At 39.3% G+C, this 20,221-nt stretch overlaps 1 protein-coding gene across 1 annotated transcript in view; it reads left to right on the top strand.

The window, feature by feature from the left end:
* Positions 1-466: 466 nt before the first annotated feature.
* DHRS1 (dehydrogenase/reductase 1) overlaps positions 467-20,221 on the top strand; it is a gene marked incomplete in the record, with an annotated part of 470,204 nt that continues 450,449 nt past the window's right edge. Inside the window, 2 exon segments of the mRNA XM_044058429.1 lie at positions 467-645; positions 1,204-1,347. Of these exon segments, the coding sequence (XP_043914364.1) occupies positions 496-645; positions 1,204-1,347 (294 nt within the window).

The raw sequence follows: 20,221 nt of genomic DNA, 5'->3' as shown, positions 1-20,221 counted from the left end.
GAATGGTATTGTGTATAATTCGTTACATATAGAATGTTGTGAAGCTCTAGCTAACTCCTGAATTATTGAAAGTAGATTTGTTTGCTTATTGTAATATGTTTGATTTGCGTGTATAAATGATGTTTTTTTTTCTTGTTTTTCTCCCTAGATTTTATTACTTTTACTTCTGATTTTAAAATGTGTGTGTGATAAAATATGGAATAAATATCCTTTTCATAAGCATTAAATTTCATTAATGTCAGTCGAAGTGCATTTGACATTGTGTAGCTGTTAACCTGTAAGTAAAGTGATTTCATTGCATCTTTTAAATTAGTTTTCAGATGCTGCTAATTCTGAGTTATGTACCAGCTGCATCCCTTGAGTCCCAAACTGTGAACCTGTAGCTTTTATAACTTTTATTACTGACATGATATTGGGATAGATCCCAAACACAAGAAGCAGCCTCTCAAATATTATTTTAATTTTGCATTTCTGGTACCCATACAGAAAACAGAAATGGCTGGCGTACTTTCAGGACGTGTATGTATTGTGACTGGAGCATCCCGTGGGATTGGAAAAGGAATTGCCCTACAGCTTGGGGAAGCGGGTGCAACAGTGTACATCACAGGACGCAACAAGGAGACCTTGCAGAATGCAGCTCAGGAGGTGAGTATTGAGGTGTGGAGAGTGGAGCATGTGTCTGCAAATAGTAGGCTCGAGTCTCAAGATTTAACACAAGAACAAACCCCAGAAGAAGCATAAAGCATCTCTGAATCTTGAATAAACATTCTTTTTTTCTAGTTCTGAGGTACAACTCTTAAGTGCTGCTATGAATTTTCATTTCTCAGCAGCCTATGTTTTTATTCTAGAGACTAGGAACTGGGTTATCTTTGCAACTTTATTTAAATTATTTTTGGTAGGCACATTGCATCTTAGATGTATTAAATCACCACAGTGCTTCGTTTCAAGAGAGCAATACTGACGTACAGAGTACTGCTCTGTTCTCCTTGAAACCCCATCTGTATGCATAAATCCTAGTAGTACCATGAAAAAGAAGATTGCTGTCTCATTTTTATTTTGAAGTGTTGATGTACTCATGAAGATCAAGTTTTGTTGTTAGGCAAGACGCAACACTTTCTGTATCCATAGTATTAAAGTTAGCATGATATTTGTTGCAGATTGGGTTACTCTACCATAATAAATAGCTTGGTTTCATTCTTGTAGGTGTCATCTCGTGGTGGGAAGTGTATTCCTGTTGTCTGTGACTCTTCCAAGGAAGAAGAAGTCAAGGCTCTGTTTGAGCAGGTTCAAGAAGAGCAAAATGGACGGCTTGACATTCTGGTGAACAATGCTTATGGAGGTGTTGAGGTAAATTTACTGTGTGGGGAAGTAAACTGTAACTTGTTAACTCAAATGAAATGGAAGATTCACCTTCACTTATCACACTTCCTGTAAAGCTAAAGTCACAAATGGCAGCACAGTTGTGGATTGATTAGTATCGATACATTGCAGCATTCAGCTGTCTGATTTGAATATGCAGCTGGAAACTGCTCATCATTTTTGCATCTGTGTGCATTTTCACCAGATGCTTTGCTTTCTTACAACGTCCCAAAGACATGGATGACGATAAATTTATGATCTTTCAAAGTACCCATGGTGTGTGTGTGTGTGTGTGTGTGTGTGTGTGTGTGTGTGTGTGTGTGTGTGTGTGTGTGTGTGTGTGTGTGTGTGTGTGTGTTTGTGTGTGTGTGTGTGTGTGTGTGTGTGTGTGTTTGTGTGTGTGTGTTTTTGTGTGTGTGTTTGTGTGTTGTTTGTGTGTGTGTTTGTGAACAACAATGGTTCATTTGCTCTAAAACTCATTTAATCTAAACCACAAATGACTGAATCACATTTGATTGATAACCGTGTTAGCTTGTAGAAAATGATTGTTGGTTTGATTTTTGAGGATAGGAATTGTAATGCAAATTAGTGCTAATCATTATTAGTTCCTGCTAATGCCCACTGTTAAATTTTACCTCCTTGTCTAGAAGTTTGTGTATGTGCACCAACTGTGATTTAGTGTGTCAAGAATGTTATTTATGGTTGTGTGACTATGGAGGTGGTATATTTAAGTTAGGGGGTGTGGGGGGTCTTGGGGTACAGGGAGGGCTTTTCCCCTGCAGAAAAGTTTTTGCCGGTATATTTACTGTATGCGGCATTTACTATGGAATGAATTTTGATGTTTTGCAGTTTAGAGCAAATGAACTACTGCTCTTTTTTTTTTTTTTTTTTTTGTCTTTTTAGATCAAATGACCTTGTTTGTGTGAGTGAGTGAGTCTGTGTGAGTGAGTCTGTGTGAGTGAGTCTGTGTGAGTGTGAGTCTGTGTGAGTGTGAGTCTGTGTGAGTGTGAGTCTGTGTGTGTGAGTGAGTCTGTGTGTGTGTGTGTGTGAGTGAGTCTGTGTGTGTGTGTGTGAGTGAGTCTGTGTGTGTGTGTGTGAGTGAGTCTGTGTGTGTGTGTGTGAGTGAGTCTGTGTGTGTGTGTGTGAGTGAGTCTGTGTGAGTGTGCGTGAGTGCAAATCCTGTAATAGAATACTTTTTTTCCACAATAGGTTGTTTTCATTATGCCCCTAGTGTCCAGATAGGGTCTATATTAAGTAGACGAAAGTTCAAAATGTCAAACGCTCACATGAGCGGAAATTCAGGAACTCGACATCACTAATGTGGGGGGCTGCACTCCCACACCCCCCGCTAAATATATTTTCCAACTCCCAAGATCGCACTACAGTGGGGAAAGGGAAAATATTCCGATCTTCACTGTACTGCGATCCAAAAAAATAAACGTTGAGTTCCTGTCTTTCCACTCATGTGAGCATTCGACATTTTGAACTTTCATCGATCTAAAATAGACCCTCCGGATAGGTTCTGGCACCTCTGTGACACTGACTAGGATATACTGCAATAGTCATTAAGACCTGGAAAATTAAAAGTATTCAGGCATAACTGCCATCTTGACTCAAATACATCCAGATGCTCCGGTAAAATCCTTCCTTGGGCATCTGATGTAATTTGTTGAATTACAAAAAACCCAAACCTATGCTCTGCATGGTCAGTGATATGTTTATTTAGGGCGTTGGTGTTTTTACCTTTTCTAATATCTGTTATATGTTCATATATTCTTTCACAAAATCTTCTGGAGGTCTTACCAGTATAAAAAGTGGGGCACTCCAGGCATTTTAAACTGTTCAAATGTAAATTCCTCTGCAGTTGTTAAAATATATGGACATTGTTTACATATCCCACATTTGAAGTTACCTGTAGGTCTGTTATTAGAAATGTTACATCGGTTTCTTTCAAGAATGTCCTTAAAGCATAAATCTTTCCTAAAAAACACATTAGGATTCCTACCTGATAATTGTATGATGGGCTTATCTAATGCCAAAAGGTCCCAGTTTTTATGCACAATCTGAACTATTCCTAGACTATCCTTATTATATGTAGTAATGAATGTAAGATTCCCTTTACAAGGATCTTCACATACTGTTTTGGTATCCTCTGAATGTTTAATAATCCTAGCACTTCGCAATTGGTGGTTTAAAATTGGTCGATAAATGCCATTAATCTTTTCTGAACTATTTTGTGATGTATTTTGTCCAAAAACCCAGTTCCTGTTATCTTGCTGTTTACTTTTGGACATAGTGTGATTAATTATTTGAGTGTACTATTAAGAAAAACAAAACCATGATTGTGTGAGTATACAATATTGACAAGATGTGTATGAATATTCAACATACAAACATAGTATAATCATGATGCAGGTAATGTGACAATATGAAAACATAGATTCAAGTGAGTATTTACACAAAGTTTAGACCCATTCTGTTTAGGAAAGTGATACTGTGAACTGTCATAACAATGTAAAGTTGAGAAAAGTATGATACAGTGCATATATTAACAAGTAGATGTGATAAGATACTTGGACAAGTAGTCATTTTAGTGTTCATGTCAATTGATTGACAACTCTATAACTGGGTGCAAATTAATCAAAGAAAGAGGACAACATTTTCAGCAAATCTCAGAGGTAAATTATTTTTGCAGGGGGAGGGGAGTCCCTCTGCACCCAGCATATGAGGGGATATTGTCCACATCACCCAGACTTAAATATAACTACTCCGAGGTCTCTCAGCAGGGGAGGAAAAAAAAACGCTGTTGTAAAGAAATTTGGGCAAAACAGCTTTTGCTTTTATTGGCACTCACTCAAGCAGTTGTCAGTGAATTGGTACATTCCCATCATTTTAGAGCAGGATGGAATAGAGTGGATAACGATAGTTTGGTGGGATTAGTGGATGTGGTACATGATCAAAGTCATGAGGCTCTTAGGTGTTGTTCCAGTAATAGCTTGAAGGATTTCATATTAGTTTGTCTGACTTTGAGGGGAATGAAATTCCAAACTTTAGAGACGAAATGATTGCAGTGCCTCACCTGCAGTATTGGCTGATTTAATATTAGATGCAGTAAGATTTATAAGTAGAGCAAAGAGTCCTAGATAGGGAGTGAGGTTAGATATTTTTTTTTTTTTTTTTTTAGTGTTTGGCATTTTTTATGTTAGATACTTAGACTCAGAAAAGATTTTTAGCTGTGTGAGTATTAGATAGCGAGGCAATTCTAACCAGTTTATCTCTTTTTAGTACCATACTCTTATGGAATTTATAAGGCATATCAGCTGTGAATTTAGCTGTTTTGTTGTAACGTTTTTTGTAGTATGGTTAGTTGAGTAGCTTGCAGGTTAACAAATATAGGAGCAGCATATAGGAGAGAGGGTAACAGTAAGGTAGAGGCAGTGGTTTGCCTAGCCTGGACAGTCGGGTAAGATTCAGCTTGATATAGGTTGTCAAGTTTTTATGCATTTTGCTGATAGCTCACCTTATATGGTGGCCAGATTTCATGGCATCATTGAACAGAATAAATTTTGTCTTCTTAGGGTGAGAGTTACAGAGCCATGTTTCCGTGTAGTTAAAGGACTCCTCTGTTTGGGTCTGAAGTTGTTGTAGGTTGTTGACATTACATATGAGTGTGGAATCCTCAGCATACTGAATAAAGATGGTGTGTTTAATTGTGGTATGTAGGTAATTTATCAAAACATTGAATAGTAAAAGATTGAGGAGGACAGATTCTTGAGGCACCCACATGTGCAGTGGGAGAAATGAAGAGTTGTCATTTTTCTCATTTTACATTTCAAAGCCTATTGCTGATATAACTGTTGAACCAGGTGAGAGAAGAGCGTTGAAATCATAGGGAAGAGAGTTTGTAGCTTTACTAAGTTCTATGCATTCCAGTTACTGTTGATGGTGGTAGCAAAAACTGATTAAGCTGTTAGTGATATATTGTGGCCAGAAACATTGTTGTTTGAGGCTTAGTAAATTGACTGTGGTAACAAATTTAAGTAGCTAGATTGGACACATTTTTCTAAGACTTTAGCTAAGGGGACAGAACGGTTGTTGATCTGTAATTGGCGATGTCAGTAGGGGAGTCACCTTTATGTAGGGGTGGGATATAAGATTTCTTCCAAATATTAGGAATATAGCTTTCTGTAACTGAGTAGTTTATTTGGATGAAGACTGGGTGAGCTAGGGTGTCTGCCCAAATTTAACATAGTCTGCTGTAAGACTGTCTTGGGCAAGTGTAGTTTGCTTTTGTTTGAGAAAGCATTTCCTAATGGTAGAGGATGGATTCGGAATCAAATGTCTTGTGTTTATTTGTTGACTTTTAGTTGGGGTTTTACAGGTGGAAAGGATGTTTGAGGGAAGTTAGTATGTTAATAGAGTGTTTTGAATTGGCTGGTAGTGCTGTCCCTAATGTTAGTAAAAGGCGTTGAAATAAAAACAAGTTAAATATTTACAGAAATGCAGACTAAAAGAAAAAAGCATACCCCAACAGTAGACAGCACACAGATATGAGCATGGAATTGGCAAATTTGAAGAAAATTGTTTTGTTTCTGTCTAAGCAGAATCAAATTCATAATTATTTTGCATTTATTCTTTAACTTCCTTAATTCCATTGTGATTGTTCTGCAGATGTGGTTCTCAACAAGACACATTATGCAGACGAGTATGTGAATGGCATACATGTATGCGTTTGTTTTTATGCATTATGTAGATATATATATATATATATATATATATATGTATATATATATATGTGTGTGTGTGTGTGTGTATATATATATATATATATATATCTATGTGTGGGTCTACTGGATTTGTTCGAATTACATCTGGTAGAAAATGATTTCAGGCAGCCCACTTCACCAAAAATACATTTCAGTGAAAACCCATTTGGTCAAATCTCATTTGGTCGAAAATGGAACATAGCCCCTGCCCCACTGCAGTGCAACCCTGGAGTGAGAATATAAAGTAAAGGGGAGTGTGGGGGGCACATAATTGCAATGTATGCACTATGATATACATGTGTAGCCATTAAAAATACTTTGAAACATATAACATCAGTAAAAACAAGTTGCAAAATGTGGGGGGCTGTGTCCCCCACACTCCCTTCCTTTATATTCTCACTCCCGGGTTGCATTGCAGTGGGGCAGGGACTATATTCCATTTTCGACCAAATGGAATTTGACCAAATGTGTTTTCAATCAATTGAGCTTTCCGTGAAGTGGGCTTCCTGAAATCATTTTCAACCAAATGTCATCATCTTCTTTTAGCTGTTTCCGTTAGGGGACGCCACAGCGGATCATCTGTTTCCATTTCTTCCTGTCCTCTGCATCTACCACCTGCATGTCCTCTCTCACCACATCCATAAACCTTATCTTAGGCCTTCCTCTTTTCCTGTTACCTGGTAGCTTCATCCTTAGCATCTTTTTCCCAATATACTCAGCATCCCTCCTCATCACATGTCCAAACCAGTGTAATCTTGCGCCTCTGATTTTGTCTCCAAACCTTCCAACCTGGGCTGACCCTCTAATATACTTCTTCCTAATCCTGTCCAGCCTCGTCACACCCAGTGCAAATCTTAACATCTTTAACTCCGCCACATCCAGCTTTGACTCCTGCCTTTTTGTCAATGCCACTGTCTCCAACCCTTATAACATAGCTGGTCTCACTACCCTCTTGTAGACTTTCCGTTTCAGTCTTACTGGTACTCGTCTGTCAAAAATCACTCCTGACACTTTTCTCCACCCACTCCATCCTGCCTGTACTCTCTTCTTCATCTCTCTTCTACACTCACCATTACTGTATACTATTGATCCCAAGTATTTAAACTCATCCACCTTCGCCACCTCTACTCCTTGCATCCTCACCATTCCTCTATCCTCCCTCTCATTCACACATATATATTCTTAGTCCTGCTGACCTTCATTCCTCTTCTGTGTAGAGCATATCTCCATCTCTCCAGGGTCTCCTCCACCTGTTCCCTACTCTCACTACAGATCACATTGTCATCTGCAAACATCATAGTCCACAGGGACTCCTGTCTGATCTCGTCTGTCAACCTGTCCTTAACCATTGCAAATAAGAAAGGGCTCAGAGCTGATCCTTGATGTAATCCCACCTCCGCCTTAAGCACATCCTTCACTCCCACCACAGATTTCACCGCTGTCACACTACCCTCGTACATATCCTGTACCACTCTTACATACTTCTCTGACACTCCCGACTTCCTCATACAATACCACAAGTCATCTCAAGGCACCCTGTCATATGTTTTCTCTAATTCTACAAAAACACAATGCAACTCCTTCTGAACTTCTCTGTACTTCTCCATCAACACTCCCAGAGCAAACATCGCATCTGTAGTGCTCTTTTCCGGCATGAAACCATACTGCTGATCACTAATCATCACCTCCCTTCTTAACCTAGCTTCCACTACTCTTTCCCATAACTTCATGCTGTGACTGATCAGTTTAATCCCTCTGTAGTTACTACATCTCTGCACATCATCCTTATTCTTAAAAATCGGTACCATTCCTCAGGCATCCTCTCACTTTCCAAGATTTCATTAAGCAATCTGGTTAGAAGCTCCACTGCTGTTTCACCTAAACACCTCCATGCTTCCACAGGTATGTCATCTGGACCAACAGCCTTTCCATTCTTCATCCTCTTCATAGCTATCCTTACTTCCTCCTTGCTAATCCATTGCACTTCATGATTTACTATCCCTACATCATCCAACCTTCTCTTCCTCTCATTCTCTTCATTCATCAACCCCTCAAAGTACTCTTTCCATCTGCTGAAATGTAATTCAACCAAATACAGTAGACCCATATATATATATATATATATATATATATATATATATATATATATATATATAAAATGGGAGGTGTCTATATGCATGTATTAGTGTATAGCAGGTTATTGAATTGAAGCTAGTTTGAAGTCACAGACACCAATACAAACTCAACAAATGATGGACTAGTCAAACTGTCATTAGTGCAAACAAGTTTGTTTTTTTTTTTTGCAGGGGGATCCGCACTCTAATATGGGGGGACTATATATCTCTCACACTCCGACTAACTTAAATACATCAACTCTGAGATTACCCAATATCACATAAAAAGGATAAGAGTCTATACCTTAGTATTCTGCAGTTTCACTCAGTGCCACGTTCCTGTTCGATATGCATGCAGTTTGATAAGCTTACTTTGGCTAATATCCATTTGAAAAGAGTGTACTTTGACCACCATGCATTATCTGTGTGTGTGTGTGTGGGGGGGGGGTATATATGGGTCTACTGATTAAGTACATGACCCAAACATCACAGTTCACAATGACAACCGGAAAAGATTGACTTTGCAAACAGCAACACTTTAGTATGCATGTGCCAGGAAGACAGGCTGAGGTCTGGAATGTTTGAAGAGAAATTCCTCATTGTGCAGAAAAAGGAAGCAACTCAGAGCTTGTAAGTTCAGAAAAGGCTTGACAGGAACCTTGGAGAACTCCAAATGGACAATATAGCTTATAAAACAGTCCTCAGAACTGTCAGCTGGAATAATTGTCAGTAAGGAAACATTCTTTCTGTTAGAAATGAGTGAACTGACTGTTTTCTCTAAAGAAAGATTGTGTCTGTTAAGGGCCATGCCATATTAACTGTGAACTGTATGTCTTGCACTGAGATACGCTGAAAAAAGTCAAACAAATTGAAGTCAGTTTGCAGTATTGCTATTGAAAAAGAATATGATACTGTGGTTTCCTGGGCTTTTGTATTTCTTTCTGTTCAACATAAGAGAGCATTTTATTTGAAAGTTGCAGTTTAAGGGTAGTATATTTTTCAAACCTTGGCCAGTGGGCAAAAAAGTTATGAAAGATGGTGGTGCATACCTGATAGAATTATATTTCTGCTAAACTAATGCCCCCAGCATACCTTTACATGCATGTAGATGCATATATGCCTATGTCTAATGCATGCTCGTGCAATGTCTGTGTGTGGGACTATGTATTTTTACATGAATGTCTGCAAGAATAGCATTTATTTAGGTTTAGCAGGTCTGAAATAATGAATTGAGATATAGTTGACTAATGCAGAAGAATGAATCGAATAGATTTATGATACATGTATACATTTCCACTAATATAAGTAAAAGCAGACTAGAAAGGGTTTAAAAAAATCTCAGCATGTTTTGCAGAGGGGTTGTATTTCCTAGCACCTTCCAGTTTGGTTGGCTAAACTGCTGACATACCATTGCATTAAATTTCTATCTGTGTGTGTCTGTGTGTGTGTGTGTGTGTGTGTGTGTGTGTATATATATATGTATGTATGTATGTATATATATATATATATATATATATATATATATATATATATATATAGGCCCATTAAATTGCCGAAGGTTTCAAAGTTCGAATGTTCTATGGTTGACCATCTGATCGAACTTTGAAAAGTTCAAAGGTGAAAGGCAACTGCTCCGTACATGCAGAATGGGAAAATTTCCCTTTTCTGCACTGAAATGCGGTCTCTGAGTTGGTATATTTAAGTGGGGTGTGTGAAGGGCGTAGGGAGGCTCAGAGCGTGAAAGTAAGTTTTTTTTTTTTGATTATTATTATATATGTGAGGTTTCAAGTTTTGATCATATGTTGTCGAACTTTCAAGCTTCAAATATGTAATATAGATATTTACTAACTCCGATGTAATATTTCAGAGTAAAGGGAGTAAGTGTTAATGCATATACATCAAGAGCTCACATATGTTCAAGTTAGTGCAGCTTTGGAGTTTAGAGAATCCAAGAATGTTGGTATAGAGGGGCAAACCTTCCCACTGCAAAAACCTCTCCTAGCAGTCTAATAGTGGGAAAGAATATATTTATTTATTTAATTGATTGTGTAAGAACATTCACTGTCATTTTGTTTTAGTCTGTTTCCCTGTTTTTGCTGCATTGTACTTTATGTAATTTGTTTATTTGCTAACTGGAGTAGAGCACTGATCTCAGTAGACTATCTATACCAGAATTATTTTCTTCCCTGTTAAATAGAGTTTAATTGTATTCATAGTAGTAGCAATGTCTGCTGTGTTCATTCTTCTTTAGATAGTGAAAACTAATTATGTTCAAAACATTAAAATGTTGTGTTGATTGTTTAATCATAATGACCTGTTAGAGGAGTTCTGTACTTTTAGAAGTTAAAGGTAGTACTTTGCTTACACATATGTGACATTAATCAGAGCTACCCTTTGAAACAGAAAAGTACAACACTGTCATGTGTTGCTGCTAAAAAGTTTTTATTGGATATAATTCCAGACATTCAGATTAATTATAATAACATGGGAGTTCAGATTGCCAATGAATCTCATTTTACATATGAGAATATTTGTTAGAGTGGAGTTAAACCACTTTCAATTGACAATTATAAAAAGCAACATTTACTTAAGGCACTTTGTTATTGTAAGAAATGGACCTTTCATATGATCATGTTGTAGTCTAATACATGGCATTTGCTTGTAACTCATTTTCCAAATGGCATCACGTGTTCCAACAGAATTTCTGAACTGCAAGCTTGATGTGTTGATCATCCCTGCTTGATCTTCCATACAGATAAAGTGGCATAATAATCCTCCTTTAATGCATAAGGTAGTTACTGAGATTCATAGATATTCCAAGGCCACCGAGTCTTATGACAATTCACCCCTTGCCAGTACTCTCCTTCACTCTGTCCTCCTTTCTCCAGGAGTATCAGACCAGTCAATTCTGGTGTAAATCTGTGGTACCTATCCAGTCAGCTAAGTTATGCTTAAAGAAAAGGAGTGAATTGCATTGCTTAATAAGCAGGAGAAGTTTATTCCAGAGGTTTTGGATGCACTGGGTTATAAACCTTTCCCTACACAGTGTTTCATTTATCTGTGGGTGAAGATTTAAGTCTCTGGTTCTAGCACTGATGAAGCCATTGAATTTGCAGAGATGCAAGAATCTCAGGATAACTGATTCTCTAATGGCTTGATAAGTGAGACGGAGATCTCTCCTCAGAAGTCTGTAGGACACTGAATAAAAAGACAGAGTTTCCAGCCTCTCTTGATAATTCAGGGAATTTTAGTGTGTGAAATATTTTGTTCAGAACTTTTGGAGTCTTGCTAATTGTTTGATATGTTTAGTGCAATACATCCCAAAGGGGGTATTTAATTTGATAATTGGTGTAATCAGTGCTGTGTATAAGGGGGTAATTACCACTTTAGACCATAATGATATTCCTTTGGCAATTATCTGTGCTAAATGAAAGCTTTTTCAGACAGCTACAGCCATATAATGATCAAAAGAGAGTGAGTTATCATCCCAAATTCCTAAATCCCTGACTACATTATCATTTTTTTGTAGTGATGTATTGTCTGTATAATATAAGGAGAGGAGTGGTTGTCTAGTTGTCTACCAAAAGTGATGCTACTTAACTTTTTAGCATTTAGTTGGAGGCCATTTTTCAGTACATGAAACGTTCATTTGGATGAATTCTTTCTGGAGGATATGGGTGACCGAGAATGACTTGACAATAATTTGTTGTTTGCAGTCATCTGCAAACGTTTATTACCCAAAGATCGTGGCTCTCTGCTTGGGTATCTGAGAAGTAAATGACAGAAAAAGGAACATTAACCAATCCATCTACCAGCCCGTTTTCTTTCCAGATTACTGTAACAGAGGTTAAAGTCTGCATCACTGTATGGGAATACTAAGGCAGCTTAGGTCTAGTAAGACAGAAAGAAATGTATTAGAAATGCTTCTCAGTTGTTAGTTTAATTTTCTAACAAGAAGCTTGGTTATGATTTTATAAACTCACCTTATTGAGATTTTTTACTTATTGTATTAGATTCTTGTATGAAAATTACATTGTCTTTGCTATTTGTCTAGAGTGTAATCAACCAGGGTAGTAGCTATGTTTCAAGCCCTGCATGCATCCTTAGGTGTTAATTTGTCAAGCAACTACATGGGCTTCATTGAACACTTATTCATGACACCACAGTCTGGATAATTGTTGATGAAAATGGAACTTGTCATCTCAGATAAAAAAGTTGGCAAGGATGGCCATCACACAGGACAACTTACCTTGACCTAGCCAAAGCCTTTGACACTATTCCTTACTCGGGCATAATAGATAAACTCTCCCAGCTAGGCATCAACCCATATGTTACAAGATGGGTAGCTAATTGGCTCACTGATAGAACCCACTCAAAGTAGGGGAAGCCACCTCTAGTAGTAGACCTGTAATAAGAGGTGTACCCTAAGGATCGGTCTTGGGGCCTCTACTGTTTGGGATATACTTTTCTGAGGTGCAAACCAAAACCAGTGGTCTGTGGCTGACCAAGTTTGCAGATAACTGCAAGCTGCACGCGGTCTTAAATTCCCCAAGTGATGTGAACATCCTCAAAGAGTGCCTTACCCAAACTAATGACTAGTGCCAGAAGCATGGCCTCAAACTGAATGCCAAGAAATACATCATTATCCCCTTTGGGGAAAATGTCATCCCCACCAATTATCACATTAATAACAACGTACTAAGCATGAAATCAGTCGTGAGGGACTTGGGCACCCAGGTTGATAGCAGCCTGACTTTTGACCACCACATTGCCTCCATTGTACTGAAGGCTTTCTACATAGCCCATCTCATAAATAAGGGTATTTCATCCAGGAACAAGGAAGTCATAACATCCCTATACTCTTCCCTTATCAGACCCATTATTGAGTACAATGCCCCCTTCGACATGTACCTTGCAAAGCACTTGCAGCAGTCAGAGAGACCACAGAGGTTCCTGACCAGGAAAATCCAGGGTCTCAAACACCTGTCATGTGCAGATAGGCTAAAAGCCCTGTCCCTCTACTCATTCTCATACAGACTGCTCAGAGGTGACCTGTGTGTGGCATACAAGGCCATTTCAGACCCAACCTTGATGGAGTTGCTGCACTTCCATAAGACAAACTCCACTAATGCAACCCGCATGCAAGGCCTTAACCTGGTCTGTGACATTACTAGAACTTGCTGGCGGGATAGATATGTGTTCCAAAGACTCCCCCATTTGTGGAATAGACACCCTCTCCATGTCAAGCAGAGTAACTCTGTAGCCCTTTTTGATGAACCTGGACGGTTAACAGAAAATATACCCCTGGAATCCCACCTGTGTCCCTGTTGGACAGAGGAAACAGGTGCTGACTTTGAGTGAACATGGGAAAAATTCTTGGCTAGGCTTATAATGGCCTCCGGGCCAATAGCCTAGTATCAGCCTATGAACCTGTGAGCTATATATGGATGTATTATCCATTGTCCACATCCCCTGTCTTGTAAAAGACCTCAGAAGCACTGATCTGGTATTATGTGTTGTGCTTCCAGCACAAAATGTACACACCCAGGTCACTACTAAATGTGCAGCCCTGTAGGTGTTGCCAAGCAGGTAATAGATGACTCTCCATTTGTCCATCCAGAGACCATAGCTGTTAACGGATTATACAGTTGTTGCTTGTAAGTATTTTGAGATTATTGCCCTGGACTTAATTCACTTTGCCTGGATTCATTCCTTCTGCCCACCTAAGTTCATTTCTTCTAGAATTCAGGTCTGTGACCGGCCCCCTGTGTATTTGCGGGCACTCCTGGAGTTATGCCTCCAGAAATAGGAAGCTTATTGACTGGCATGAAACTAGCTAGCTATGGTGAGTTCTGTTTTGCTGTTACTATTTGCACAGTTAAAATGGGTGTCCCAGTTAACTCTGTTTAGTTTGGCTATTCCTATCAGAGCCATTTTAATGACTTGTATTTAAATAATAATAATTTTCCAGCTAACTCATCTGATTAGCTCAATTCTTGATTTGATCTTGAGTAACAATGTTTACACCTTTAATGGTGAGCTTTATGTATGGAGGGTGCATGGAGCAATGGGCACGTCTTGTGCCAATAGCTTTGCAAACCTAGTCCTTGCCTATTGGGAGTCACTTTATGTTCTTAGTGAGAGTAAACTTTTTAAGCAATATGTTCCCTACTATGTTAGGCTTGTGGATGACATCTTTTTTGTATGGACATGGTCCATCTCTATGCTGCATGATTTTGTTGAATACCTGCAACAGACAGTTTTAATGCTTTTCCCCTAAGTTCTCTGCCGAGATTATTGAGTTTTTGGATGTTAAAGTTATTAAGAAACTGAATGGTATTGAAACACAAGTTTACAAAAACCTTGTAAAAACTGCAGTATCTTACATCAGCAGAGTATGCATCCACAACACTTGCCTAGGAATGTTTTGAAAGGACAGTCTTAGATATGCTAGGCTGAATGCTGATTATGAATGCATGGTATCTGCATTTAATGAGCTACCAAAAGATTTTTGCAGTAGAGGCTATATACAGCATGAGATAGATGTTGCATGAGAAGCGTCTCTGTCTAGTAGGAATACTGTGACCAGACCATACTTTTGTCATGACTCTAAGGCTAAGAGAACTGAGGTACCAAAGAAGACACTCTGAGAATGAGCATCGCTTTTTTCAGTGATGTTAGTTCTGTTTGTGATATTAAAAAACACTGGCATGTTCTTACATGTGAAGAAAGAAATAAAAGTATTTTAGGTGAGGGCCCCAAATTTTGCTGTGAGAACAATGCCTCATTGAGGAAAATGCTTTGTTAAACCATTCCACAAGAGACCATAGCTTGTACTCATCCTTGTAAAGACTGCAATTTGTGTCAGTTTATTGAAATTACTGACAGATTTGAGCATCTTGAGACCATACATGTCTACAAATTTAACTTTTTTGCAAACTGCACGAGCTGTAATCATATGTATTTATTAAGCTGCTCTGTATGTAAACATTTCTATGTTGTTAAAACTAATAGAGCACTGAAAGGCACACACGTGAACACATTTATGATGTGTCTAGAAATGATAAAAGGTGTGCACTGTTAAAACATATTCTGTCCACTGGAAATACAAGTTTACGTTTCTTGTATTACAACTTCTTAGCGTCAGCATCAGAGGTGGTGATCTTAAAACGAAAGCAGAATGTATTGAGATTAAATGAATCTTAGAACTATAAAGTGACAGAGGGAAGGGTTTAAATGACTATATTCCTTTAAGACCACTGCTTAGGTCACATGACCTTAAAAGTTAGTTCTGCGGCTTTGTGTATTTAAGTAGCATTCTGTGCCTGTTTTATTGGAGCTGAAGAAGCATTTGGATAGATGTGAAAGCATGTGTCATTTTCCTGTTTGTGTTTAACTTTTTTTATGCTGTTTATTAAACCTTGGAACTGTGAGTTTATTGGATTCTGCAATGATGACTGATTAGTCTTTCATGTTAATAGTTTGAGGTTATGTGTCTTCCCTTTTTCATTTTTCTGTTTTGTCTTGCTTTTGAGTGGCACATTAAATCTGTAGAGTTAGGGGGGAGTGTGGTATATTGTGGGTAAGAAGAGGAGCAGCTTTACCTTGAGAATATTTCAGGTGCCGAGCTTACTCAAATGCACCTTAAGTCTTTTAAGATTTTGAAAAAGATGGACTAGGATCTTGTAGATCTGTGATTAAGGCAAGTACATAACTTTTGTTTATATTTAACAGCCATCCCATTTGTTTCAATACTCATGACCAAACGTGCCTCAGGCAATACCTATCATTAGATTTACATCAGTGAGTTGAAACAGTATAAAAACCTAAATTAATTTAGCTATATTTTTTTTCTCAGTCAGTACAGGCATTATCTTATTGTAGAATATGGAATAATGGCACATTTTAGAGTGGTTTAATCATGAGTTCATAGGCAAGTACTAGGCTATTGGCCCTAGGGCCTATATAACCCTAGCCAAAAAGGTACCCTGGCTTTCTCCACCCAAGAAACTTATTTTCTTGTGCCCCTGTCGAGCAGAGCCACAGAAGTGATCCCCGGGATGAATTTCCTATTTCCCATCCAATCATAAGATTTTTCTTGAAGAGTGCTAATGAAGAGCTTTGTTTGATATAGATAGGTAGTTTTTTTTCCAGAGTACGGGAAGTCTCTGGGACAGGAATCTATCCCTCCAGCATGTTCTGTGTATTGTGGTGACAAGGCTTAGGTCCTTAGAGTGTTTAGCTCGGAGGGATTGGGATTTCTTTAAGTGGAGCATGTCTAACAGCTTTGGGTTTGACATACCTTTGTATGTTAGGCAGAGATCGTCTCTGAGTAGGCGATATGCGACGGAGTTAGATGGAGTTTTTTTAGACTGTTTGCATAGGGCATCTGTTTGAGGTCAGTAATCCTCTTTGTGAGGTATTTCTGTGGCCTTTTCAGTTGTTGTAGATGTCTTGTGAGGTACATAACAAAAGGGGCATTGTACTCTATAATGGGTTTAATGAGTGATGAGTAGAGGGGAACAATTGCCTCTTTTCTCCTGGATGAGAAACCTTTTGTGATGAGGTGTGCCACGTAGAAGGATTTCCTGACTACTGTGGTGATGTGATTATCAAAGGAGAGACTACTGTCCACTTGTGTCCCAAGGTCTGTTATCACACTTTCGGCATTAAGTAGACTACCGCCTATGTAGTAGTTCATAGGTACAAAGTTTTTACCAAAAGGGACGACAATGTACTTTTTTGGCATTGAGCTTGAGGCCATGGCTTTGACACCAGGCATCTGTCTCAGTGAGGCCTTTTTGTAGGATGTCCACATCATTAGGAGTTTCGATTATGACTCCTAGTTTGCGAACTTCATCAGCCAAAGACCTTCTGTGTTAGCCTGTACTTCAGAGAAGTAGATACCAAACAGGAGAGGACCCAGGACTGAACTCTTTGATACTCCAGTTGTCACTGGTCTGAAGTTGGATTTGGAGTCTGCTACTTTCAAAGTGTGGGTTCTGTCAGTGAGCCATTTGGCAACCCATCTTAAGAACAGGGATTTATACCTAGTTTAGTGAGTTTAACTATAATTCCAGAGTGGGGAATGGTGTTGAAAGCCTTGGCGAGATCTAGATAGGCTGTGTGAACCACCTTACCCTCATCTACGACTTTAGTGACTGCTTCAAAGAATTCTATCAGGTTTAGGAGACATGATCTGCCTTTTACAAACCTGAACTGGGTGGGGTCCAGAGTTTGGAGGTTACCAATGTCTTTGTTTATAAGTTCCATGATACGTTCCATGGCTTTGCAGACCAGGCTCTTCAGGCTAATGGGGCGGTAGTTGCCGGGGTCCGTGGTGGATCCCCCTTTGTGGAGTGGGATAACCGTCACAGTGGGCCATTCAGTGGGCACAAAGCCTGAGGAGAGGCTATGACTGAACATGGTACTTAACTGAGGTGGCAGTTCATTCTGTAGTTTGTGTAGAATGCAGCCTGGTCCCATGGATGCTGTAAGTGTAGTTTTTACCTGTGCAGCTGTGATTACAGGAACTTTGCATTCTTCCCATATAGAGATGGGCCCTTTAGGGGGTGAGGGGGGTAAAGTTAGCACTGAACCTATCTGCCAGGATGTTGGCAATATCAGTTGGTTCTGTATATTTAGTGTCATTGGGTTGCAACTCAGAGCAGATCTGAGTGTTGCAATTGAGAGTCTTGACATAGCTATAGAATACTTTGTGGTTGTCTTTAGAAACAGTGGCGATTTTGTTTTCGTAATTAGCTTTGGAGGATTTTATGAGGGATCTCGGCTTCTTACTGAGGCTGACCAGTGAGTTCCTCCAGTCATGGGATTTTACTCTTTTTTTTTTTTTTTTTTTTATACAGCAGTTTCTTTCTTCTGTTGTAGAGTTTGTTTATGGCAGGGGACCACCAGATTGGCTTCCTTTTTTTGGAGTATAGCATCTTGATTCTGTTAGAGATAGCCCGATCCATGCACTCGTGTAAGTGCTTATAAAGTGCATTTGTGTAGAATTCAGCAGTTGTGCCTCTATTGTCCGTCTGGATGGGTGTAATAAAGTTTGCCACTTCTGTCTTAAGAAGCGTGAAGTTGGCTTTGGAGAAAATTTTTACAGTGGTTTCCCTAATGGAGAGTTGGGGGCAGGATGTGGATGTCTAAGGTGATTAGCTTGTGGTCGGTCTGACCAATGAGGAATTGACCTTATTGTTGATAATGACGTGGATAAATTGATCCAAGGCATTGAAATTTATGAATTCCAGAAAACATTGAACAAAAGAGTTGATACATGAGTAGTTTTCTCAGTTAATGGTGGGGTAGTTGAAATCATCCATTATTAGGGTGTTGGATTGTACCCACTCCTCATTTCTTGAAAATATTAGGGAATTCTGGAGCATGGTGGAGGATCTGTAACAAGCTACATTTTGGATTGCGGTCTTGTCCAGAATTAGTTGCACTTGAATAATCTCGGATGCATTATGCTGAGCAACTAGCCTGGAGGTGTGGATATCCTTAATGAATATGGACAATCCTCCACCTTTAGTGTTTTGGTCTAGGTTAGGTGGCTGAAAGGTTGTGTTTGAATTATAGCCTGGTAATGCAGGGGTGCTTTCTGGAGCCTTGAACCAGGTCTCTGTCACTGCACAGATGTCAGTGTTCTCCATTTTAAGGAGTGCCTCGAGTGAGTGCATTTTGACGTTTAGACGTCTAGCGTTGAGTAGCTCTCAGATTTTGCTTGCTTGTACCCATTACGGTGGTGAATTTGTCATTTGAACCTTGCCTAAAAAAGGCACTTTAGGGGTGGCAAGGGCCTTAGCCAGTATCCGGAATCACAAGGGCGACAGGTGCAGGCCATCTTTGACAAAGCATCGTGGTCTGTCGATCATGTCATCCCAGGCAGACAGATACTGGATCCCCTTAGAATGATACCAGAAGCTTAGCCAATAGTTGAAGTCAATTATTTTGTCCTTGTACTGTGGTTTCATTCTGGGTGATGGCAGGATGTTACTCAGGGCTAGGGTCATACCTGCCTGGGCTGCAAGATTGGAGAGCTCCTCCATGTCTCTTTTCATGTAGTCCAGGGAGGTAACGTCTCAGGTCATTCACACCAACGTGGACAATGACAGAGTCATTTTTGTACTTGTTGTGGAGTGACCTGAGTGCATGCGTTATGTGGTGGATCCTGGCACCAGACAAGCAGCTGACAGTAACTTTCTTCCTGTTTAGCCTGGTGAGTGGAACATCCGTGTTCCTGACAATAGAGTCACCTATGACTAGAGTGTTGGGTACGTTGTTTTGCCTTATGGGCTGTGGTTGGGTGGTACACTGAGTTTGTGGGCTATGTGTCATTTGGGTTGTGTTGGGGGTGGAGGATGCTTGCATTTCTGCTTTGAAGGTCTCTGTTGCTTGGGTAGATTTTTATTGAGAGCCTCTGTGAATGTAGGTGTGTATTTTGTGTTTCTATGCGTGTGTGTTTTGGTGGTGTAGATTTTGAGGGGCTATGTGATAATCAGAGTGCGGTGTGATGCAAGTGTTTACCCTCTCCTCTTGACTGTCTAGTCCAGTCTTGGGTGAAGAGAGCTCTGCTTCCAATTTGGCTATATAAGTACATCTCTCACAGGTTGTAGTGTTGGGTGTTAGGAGAAGAGGGTTGTCTGTATACATGAGGCAATTGCTGCATTGCACCAAGATTGATTTATTTGACATTTGTTGACCTGGCTAGTCTAACTGGATATATGCCCATTTTCAGTAGAGGCCCGGAGAGAAAAGCTCCAAAGTATTATGCAATGTTATACAAGTGTCAAAGATTACAAGGCATATACAATAGGAAAATGCATCTTGAATGATTCTACTTATAAAACCCTTATAGATATGTTTTTGCTACACACAAAAAAAATATATAAACATTTAGCCAGCACTACATATAGGCAGATTGTCAGAGAGAGAATAAGGAAACATATACACTGGGGTTAAGAATTGTGCATA

Source organism: Protopterus annectens, chromosome 16.part0 (assembly GCF_019279795.1).
Source record: "Protopterus annectens isolate FY-2018-M chromosome 16.part0, PAN1.0, whole genome shotgun sequence".
Classification (NCBI taxonomy): Eukaryota; Metazoa; Chordata; order Ceratodontiformes; family Protopteridae; genus Protopterus; species Protopterus annectens.
The sequence above is the reverse complement of the archived record's forward strand: the minus strand, read 5'-3'. Positions and strand labels throughout refer to the sequence as shown.